Genomic DNA, 9,945 nt, shown 5'->3' with positions numbered 1-9,945 from the left:
TTAATTTTAATATATTATTTTTTTTTTAATTTATAACATGAATAATCATTAAAGAAACTAATGTAAATAGATAATTCTGTAAAAATTTTAGAGTTATGTATCAAAATTATCTAATATTATAGGTTAATAAAGTTAGGCAGTAGATAAATTTCAAACCTAGATATGGGATCTTTTCAAGCTAAGAGAATCACTCATGGAAATTAGTTATTGTTATTGGACACTAGTACCCATAGTTGTCAGAACCGAACCGGTGAGGTTACTGGGTCACTGGGTTACTGGTTTAACCGGTGGGTCACTGGTCGAACAAAATCATGAAAAGAAAAAATAAATTATGATTAATAATTTTTTTATCTTTTTAATATATATATATATTTAATAAAATTTATATTTAAATAAAATATAATTGATTTAAAAATTAATAACTTTAAAATTAAAATTAATTGAATATAAGTAAATAGAAAATTGCTATATGTATTATAATTTGGATATATATTAGTCAAAAGCAATGTAGCTTGGTGGTCAGATTGTCCTTCTTGCAACCCTGGAGTGAGGAGTTCGAACCCTATGTGAGCCATTTTGGAAAATTTTCCAAAATCCACACAACTTTGACACTTGGCACGCTGGAGCTTATGGAGACCATGGTGGACTTGCAGAACCCAGATGCATTGTAGCTTCGCCTTCAGTTGGGCCCAACCGGTTCGGTTCGGTCCGGTTTTCACCGGATTTGGCTGGTTCGTTGCGGGTTCAGCCGGTTCGTTCCGGTTTTATGCCTTGAACGGTCCTAATCTCGGACCGGACCGGTGTAGGGTCCGGTTTACCGGTTTTCCGGTCGAACCAGCCGGTCCGGTCCGGTTTTTACAACTATGCTAGTACCAGGCAATAAAAAAAATGAGGATATTATGTATTATTAATAATTTAATATTGGTAGCAACTTGTTTTCGTTTGGCGGGACCAAAATCAATTATAATTCCAATCCAAATCCGAAACTCCCAATTATTGCTGGTTATTATCCGTTTGGCTTTTGTTTAGGAGTTGGGACATGGACATGGGCTAAACTCTCGTGCTGATTAGGCTTGATCTCTATTTGTTTTGGTATGGAGACATGTTTAAATCAAGAAGTGGCATGAAAAAAGGCGCCTGATTTAATGCTCCTTGGAGCTTTGGAGTATTAAAATTCCTTTTAAAGAGTTAAACAAAAGTTAACATTTATATCTATTTTTTATTTTTTTTATTTAAAATTTGTTTGGACTAAGATTATTATTTTAATTTGGGCTATTTTAAGCCCGTCATATTTTTGGATTAATATTACTCATATTATATTATTATAATAAAAAATTATATTAAAATTTAAATTTGATTTTAAAAAACTAACATGCACTTTTCATATAATTTTAAATAATAAAAATACTCTTTAAATAATTAAAGTTGTTTTGTTAAATTAAAAAAAATTGAATTTAAATCTTTTTTTCTTTATTAACTAAAAGAAACCACACGTGAATATGAACTTGAATTTAATTAATAGAACCAAATATATTATTTAGTATTAAGTTTAAATATTAAAATGTTCTTTTAATATTAGATTACTTAAACGAGTTAGAAAATAAAATTTTAAATTTTAATTTAAAACATTAAAATATGAACAAAAATAGAAGACCGGAACAATTAAAATAGGAGAATAACAGAAGAGCACAACAGCATCACCACTCACATTACATGGGAGACGTAGGCGGCGAGTGAGGCGAAATGCCTCCAAGACGGCGGCGACGCGATGATAGAAACGATGAAAGAGACGCGACGTTGAAGGAGATGCGAGTGACAGTGGTGAACGGTGGTAATGAATTTGGTTAGAAGTGAGATTTGAGAAAGAGAGTTATGAGGTAAAATAAAGAGTTTTTTAATTTAAAGCAGAAGAGGTAAAATAAATATATAGAAAATAAAAATTTTAGCTGCGAAAAACTAATTTAAAAATAAAACTATATAGAGTATTGATTCACTAAATAATTAACGATTTTATAGACTGTCGATTCACCAAACTATTAAAGGATATTGTAAACATAGTCATATTAAAAACAATACGAGTATATTAATTTTTTAATTTATAATTAACGGTTTTAAATAGTTGTCTTTTTAAAACCGAATAAATATAATTAATCATATAAGTATAATAATAGGAAAATTCACTCATATAAGCTAATGAGTCTCAAAGTTTACACGAATCCTCCAATAGAAAAATTGGTTCATGAATCAACCAAGAGGGCATTTCTATCCACTCTCAATGTAATTTGAATCAGTATGATTCGAATTACACACGTACGCACACACCTACTAATTCGAATCAACCTGATTCGAATTACACACTAATTCGAATCAGGGTGATTCGAATTATACACAAACTCACATACTAGTTCGAATTGGACTGATTCAAACTAGTTATGGAATATTTGTCAAAAATATTAGAAAAAATATTATTGAAATATTTGTCAAAAATATTAGAAAAAAATATACTACAAAAAATATAAAAAATTATAAATATTAGTTGAACGTAAATTTTATAGCATAAATATAATTCATGCAATTATTTTAATACACCACTAATTATATCTATATGGAGCCAATGCTAAATCGAATTCAATTAGTTTGATAATACGAGTGTATGAAAAATAAATTGCATTTTATAAAGTTTAAAAATTTTTATTATGTGATAGGTTAGTAACGAGTACATTACAAATTTTTATAGTACTCATTGTAACAATGTTTAAATTAATAATTGTTATTAAAATTTTAGTTGTACTTGTTACAAAATAAATAATCACAATAATTTTTAATAGTTCATGAAAATTTTTTAATAAAATTATTTAAATTATATGGTGAGATATTACATGATTCGAATTACGCATGGGGAAGTTTGAATCACTCTTATTCGAATTATATGGTGAGTAATTCGAATTCTATACAATACTGTTCTGGCCATTCTTGATAACTCATGAATATTTTTTAATAAATTTATTTAAATTATACCACAAAAAAATATTTTATTCTATACAAAATAATTTAAAAAATAGCTTAAAAGATGTTAGGAGTACTATAAAAATTTGTAATGTCCTAAGAATATTCTACATAGTCAATAATAATTTAGAAATTAAATAAAATATTTTTATCATGTATTTACCTAAATCATTAGAATATTACAAACTTTTATAGTACTCATAACATCATTTAAGCCATTTTTTTAAAAATTATTTTGTATAGAATAAAATATATTTTTTAATTGTTTGTATGGAATAAAATATTTTCTTTAATTTCTAAATTATTATTAACGTAGAGTATTTTATTTAAAATTTGAGTACATGCATGTATTTACCTAAGTCATTAGAACATTACAAATTTTTATAGTACTCCTAATATTTTTTAAGCCATTTTTTAAAAATTATTTTGCATCGAATAAAATATTTTTTGTGGTATAATTTAAATAAATTTATTAAAATAATTTATTAAAAAATATTCATGAGCTATCGAATTGATAGCTCATTAATATTTTAAAGAAGTCTCGTAATTAAATATTTTGTTAACTTTTTTTAATGCATAAAATAAAATATATATTTTTTAATTTTAAAATTATTAAAATTTTTAATAAAATTTTTAATAAATTATTAATTTTTTAATAAATTTTTTTAATAAATTATTAATTTTTTTAACAGCATCATTCGAATTATACCATGAGTAATTCGAATCTGGCCAATTCGAATTACTATGTGCAGCGTGTGAGTAATTCGAATCACCCCGATTCGAATTAGTGTGTAATTCGAATCAGGTTGATTTGAATTAGTGCGCGTCTGTGTGTAATTCGAATTAGTGTGACTAATTACTGTGAATATGTAATTCGAATTACATAGAAATGTCCTCTTAATTGAACCTGTAACAATTATTGGTTGGGTTGAATCACGTATATTTTTTTCCAGGTTAGTTTATATGTGTGATTTGTCCTATAGTAATACGAATACGTTTATTTTTATCAAATTAAATTAATTTATTAATTAAAGAGTAAAGTATCGTTTTTGTCCTCAACGTTTGGGGGGTAAATCCTATTTGTGTCTCTAATGTTTAAATCTTCCTATTTGTATCCCTAACGTTTGTAAAAGTGATTCAATGTTATCCTGCCGTCAATTACACATCATGAGCGCTTTAGTTTGAGTTTTAAAAATCTCTTCTTGAAGTTAGAATACAAATGTCTGGAATATAATCGATGATCTATTCCGAAAAATAGCTCATCAAATGTTGAAACTAATTCTTACAACATTTACATAATTTACTTTTCTAGGGATATAATTGAATCTAAACACAAATAATGGGTATAATATTAAAATCGACCACATCCAAGTGAGTTCTAATTGAGAATGAATACATCCAAGTGAGAATAATTAAAAAATATAATTTGATTTGTTAGTATAATTGATAGTAGGATAACATTGAATCACTTTTATAAAGGTTAATGATACAAATAGCATTAATTGTTTAATGATATTATCAGGGTACAATAAAAACTCCATTAATTACTCTTTAAAATACTGTGCCAACACTAATAAAGAAAAGTTAGAAATAAGTTATGTTTTTTCAATTTAAATTTTATTTGCACTTTGCACTAACATTACTTTTTTGTTTTCATTTCGGCCTTTTTTATACTTATTTTATTTTTGAATTGCTATTGGCTCATTACAAAATTATAATAGAAACAAAAATTAAAAATTTTAAAAAATAAAAGAATTCATATTTAAATTTGAAAAAGATAAAATTATTCTTTTGAAGATTTAGTTTAAAATTTTCAAATATTTATTTAAAGTTTAAATAAAAAACAAAAATATCTATTTAATAATAATGTTGTTTAAATTTATCTAAATTTAAAAATTTGAATTTAATATTAAAAAATTAAAAAATCATGTATAAGATTCATTTTAAAAAAAATCAAAATCTTTTTTTAAGATTAATGTTATTTTATAAAAACTAAAATGTTAAACTTTTCTTTTTTTAGTCAAGGGGAGTCAAGTCACCCAACCCAACACAAACAAACCCGAAAACCCCACCCGATCCAAAGCCTAATACCATCTCCATCACTTTTGAAGCAAGAGCGCCGGAAAAAGCTCCGCCGCGGTTTGCTCCTCAGCACTTTGGTTCCGCAGTCATCTCCGATCCTCCTTGGTCACGCGTAGTCTTTCGTCTGTGCTGGATTCATGCCTTCCAGTGATCGCCGAGGCCTGCTCCGCCGCGGTTCCAAGAGGTTCACAATATAATCGTTTGCGTCTTGCCTTGGGCCGACACCGCCGCTTCTCCTCTGTGGTTCCATGTTGATTCCCCGATGCCGCTGGCTCTCCGCATCGCCTGGAATCGCCGCTGCCGCTTCTCCTCTTTGGTCCCCATTCGCTACGCTGCTGCTTCTCCTCTGTGACTCCTGTTGATCCCCCAATGCCGCTGGATCTCCATCCGCAATGCCTAAAAATTTATTTATTATTTTTCAAGGATCAAAGGCAAACAGACTGACCCTGACGTGGTTGGACGCGGCGGCAACGACAGAGAAAATATTGAGGAGAGATCAGGGTGATGTACACTGAGTGACTGACTGAGTTAGAGAGAAAAACAAGAGACGACGGTATGTAAGACAATTAAATTATTTTAAATAAATAAATAAAAAGAATCAAAATAAATTTTTATTTTTATTTTCATTTTTCTTTAAAATTTATATCTAATGGAGTTTTTTTTTTTTTTGGACAGGGGCCATGGGCCAAAGCTGGCCCAGCCAAACAACCAGAACCCGATTCGCCCCAATACCCGCTTCCCCTAACACTATAGTCGTCCTCCTCGTGTTGCTCTGTGTTAGATGTTGCTGTTGCCGCCGGATCTTCCCTTAGCAGGCCGAGCTGATGCATGGATCTGAAGGTTGAAGCTTCTTTCCCGGTTGGTGTCCTGAGTTCCACTCTGCAGTGCGACGTTCTGAGATCACCACCTACACCGTTCTCCTCCCCAGGCCAGTGCTGCCGCCGCTGATTATGGATCCTCCTTGAAGTTTCCGGCCGGTATGTCTCTGCCGCTCTGCTCCTCTGCCTCGAGGCATCCCGCATGGGACCAGGACCGTCAGTGCTCCCTGCTCGACCTGCTCTCCAAGCTTCGCCGATATGGATGCTCCTCTCTGTAGTTGGCCGCCGCGACGCATTGGGTTGGTGATGCTCTCCCCCTTCAGCTTCTTGCATGTCCCGATTTCCCACCCTCTCAGGTAAGTCCTCCAAACATTAAGGGAGTACCCTAACAGCCACCATGAAAAAAGCATGCGTCGAAAATATTTTCATTTGTAGGCCCAATAAAAAAAGTTGTGCTATTTATCATGCTAGCCCAGCCCACACAATGTGAATGACATTTTGCTCAACGCATGTGCTATGAGTTATAACTTATAACTTATAAGCCTCCAACTGACAAGCTTCTCCATTAACCCACCGCAGCAACATCTACTTTCACGATCACTTTCTTGAAGCCCATCGTGCATGCAAGCTCCAAGCTCTTCACCATTCCCCATAGCTCCGCAATGAACGTCGTAACGTCTCCAATCCGGTGCAAAAATCCAGCAATCCACTGCCCTTCATCGTTCCTCAGGAGTCCGCCACATCCGCTTCACCCATCTCTCTAGCCACGACCTCCAATTCACAAGTTTCTCCATTTTTATTCCTCCACAACCAACTGGTAAATCCTCTCCACAGCTTCTTTATTTTCAATATCTTGTTTGATGATATCTGTTTGACATACAGATTCTTTTAGTGGTACCGGTACTTTTAAAGATTTAAAAGTAATTAAATAATTAAATAATTAAATAATTTAATTAAATTTTTATTTAATAATTCTTAATTATCAACTTCACATAAAATTAATTCATATTTTTCGATTGCATTTCATATACGGGATTTCATATACGGGATTTCCAAAAAGAAAAAAAAATTCATAGTCTGCCGTCAAGAATAGGGAAATGACAGAGAAATTTTAAACAAACGAGCATCAGCCATCAAGAATCATTCATGGACGTATTGGACGGTGCATGTGATCAAGTGGGGTAATGTGTGACAGTGTGAGCGTAGGCCCCACTCCAACTCCACCAACCCTTTGTTTTGGTTTTTGGTTCGTTAAATACAAACCAGTGAAACCCGCAATCCAAAAGGAAACAAACACATGTTTTTGGCTTTCGTTTGATTCCTTTTCAACTCAAATCCGCAACGTTACGTAGGAATTTCTCCCTTTGACTTATTAATTATACTTATGCCATTTTATTCTTATTTTTTATTTTCGCTCACCTCCAGTCATTGAATATTTGGTCGACCTTCCTTGCTTATCTTATCTATTTCATGGATTACTTAAAAATTTCTGATTTAAAATAAACATTTCTAGTGGCCTGCATTTAATTGTCCAATGCACTGACATCATTGCTTGCAGCTTATGTTATCTTTCGTTTTTTAGGTATTAGTTTTCGTATGGTTAGCCGTGTTATCCTAAGTCATTGCTTAAGTAGCAAAAAGATATTCTATGATTATAATATTAAATTATATTACTAATGTATGAGTATATGCATTAAGGATGGTTCTGAATCGGTAATGATGTGCTTGAGGAGTTGAGGTGTTGTGTCAACTGCATTTTTTAAATATGTATATGTAAAACCTGTTTGTGCCAAATGTTTATTTAGTGGTTCTTAGAAAGTTTCTCCATTAAAAAAGTAAAAATAAAAATGACAGCTTTTTAAAATGGATTATTCATTGTCAACAGAAAAGAAAAGAAACTCATTGACGAAGATCATTGAGGTGTATGTTCTATTTCATGACTCCATATTTTTTTCTTTATTGATAAATTCTGTACCAACTAACCCTATCCCAACATATCAATCTTGTGCTAAGAACAAACAAAAATAAAACTAATTTAATGAAATGCCATTTTTTAGCTCACCATAACAAGGAGGAAAAAAAAAGGAACTTTCTTACCATACAATTTTTCTATGAATTTAAATTTGAATTATTCAGAATAAAAATATATTAAAATTTGTTAACAATAACATATAAAATTTTTAATTTTTACACCGAAATTTTGTTACAAACCTCAATTAATTCAAAAATGTATCAAAATTACTTAATGATTGCGATATATAAATTGAGTTTAAAAACAACATACAAAAATGACTGAATTATCAAAAAAATACATCCAAATTAATTTTGGATTAAGCAACGTCATCAATATGATAAAATTTTATGATAATGATAACAATAACGATGATACACGTATAAAAAGAAGACGACAATGACTATAACGATGATAGTCATGATAAAGGAGGAAGAAAAAAAAAAAAAAAGCGTGCAGCAAAACCGCAAAAAAATTGTGTTCATACAAGTGTAATAATTTGAATGGACTCATTTGATTAAATAATTTATATGTAAAAATTAATTTTAATCATAAATAAATAAAATCGTGTTCCTAAATACATATTATTCTTTCTATTTTTAATATATTTCAATATAATAAAAATATATATTTTTTAATTTTTTTAATAATTAAAAAAGTAAATTATAATCTCTCACTATTAATTTTATAAATAAAATAAAAAATAAATATAAAAAAATAATAAAAAATTAAAAATCATACTTTACGCTCCCAATTTTTTTTAACAATGGAAAGAATTCATTCTCAAATATCATGTCTCATTCTGTCATTCCTTCTTAACACGGTGGACTAAGTATTAACTAATAGCTATAGACAATAAATCCATAATTACATAGTTCTAAATATGAAAAATGAATAATAATAATAATAATAATAATAATTAAAATACCAAATATAATAAGCAGTAGCAAATTGCGAACCAAGTTGTTGGGTAAAACGAGGACCCGTGGCTGCGCCACATTAACTGCACTGTGCCACACGAAAAGTAGCGCCACACAAAAAATAGCACAAAAAACAAACAAAGCACAGTTAGTTATAAAATACCAAATACGCAGTGACGCGCAAGTTTCCCGTGCGGTTCTTATTTTCTTTGTTGAATAACAATGGAGAGATTGAACAGTGGCGCGGGTTCTTCTTCCATTAGGAGGCGCTCACTCAGCGTATCCAGCCACGTCAGCCACCGCACGGAAAACGACGATGACGCCGAGAGCGAGAGCGTTTCAGAAGCCGGTGACATTGGAGATCGCGCACTTCCGAGCAGAAGGTTCAGCGCTACCAACAGCTTCAGGTTCTCCTTCGATGAAACAAAATCAGATGAGAATGGCGGTACTGCTGCTGACGTGGAACAACTGCAACCGCCAAGAGCCTCTTCTGCTATTAGGCCTTTGCCACCTCAGCTCGTAGCTTCTCCTCTTTCCACCACCGATGCAGTTTTGCCTTCTGAAGAACCAAAGAAAGTGAGCTATCTATCTCTCTTCTCCATCTCATGTTTTCATTTTTAGTATTTGTAATTTAGGACAAGATTTGAAGTTTATGTAAAGTGTTATATGTGGATAGATCTAATCATATATATCATGGTATGGCTTACATTTTTTTTTATGTGTTTGTACATTCAGGAAACTCGTAAAGGTTTGCCAGAGTTTCTGGACTATGCTTCATGTATGATTCATATGGCTGTTTTCGGAATTCTAGGGGTACGTAAATATCCTCTTAAACTTGGTTATTAAACTTAATTAGATTGATTACTAACTTTACAGTATTTGCTATTTTTTTTGCTTGTAATTGATGAGTGCTTAATTGCTTATTGATATTCTTTAGCTGGTATTAAACCAAGATTCTAATAGCCACAGTAACTATATATGCAGGTCTTAACAAGATATTTACTGCAGAAGCTATTTGGCCCTGGGGAAGCCAATTTGACAAGCAACAAAACTGTTCTTTACCTTGATCTTCCTGCTAATATGGTAGCCGTTTCTTTCCCTGTTATTT

General features: G+C 31.3%; 1 protein-coding gene across 2 annotated transcripts in view; it reads left to right on the top strand.

Annotated features, from left to right (window-relative positions):
• The window catches only part of LOC107606082 (fluoride export protein 2), a 6,282-nt gene continuing 2,481 nt past the window's right edge, over nucleotides 6,145-9,945 (top strand). Inside the window, exons 1-5 of one of the 2 annotated variants that reach the window (XM_016308047.2) lie at nucleotides 6,145-6,262; nucleotides 6,486-6,723; nucleotides 9,012-9,413; nucleotides 9,573-9,650; nucleotides 9,822-9,920. In XM_016308047.2, coding sequence (XP_016163533.1) covers nucleotides 9,060-9,413; nucleotides 9,573-9,650; nucleotides 9,822-9,920 — 531 coding nt within the window. In that variant the 5' untranslated portion in view covers nucleotides 6,145-6,262; nucleotides 6,486-6,723; nucleotides 9,012-9,059. Of the gene's footprint in view, nucleotides 6,263-6,290; nucleotides 6,724-9,011; nucleotides 9,414-9,572; nucleotides 9,651-9,821; nucleotides 9,921-9,945 lie in introns of those variants that run through there. The other variant, XM_021106394.1, reaches the window with a different exon arrangement.

The sequence above is a fragment of the Arachis ipaensis genome, chromosome B07 (genome assembly GCF_000816755.2).
Source record: "Arachis ipaensis cultivar K30076 chromosome B07, Araip1.1, whole genome shotgun sequence".
NCBI classification, from domain to species: Eukaryota; Viridiplantae; Streptophyta; class Magnoliopsida; order Fabales; family Fabaceae; genus Arachis; species Arachis ipaensis.
This window is presented reverse-complemented; position numbering and strand designations above follow the sequence as displayed.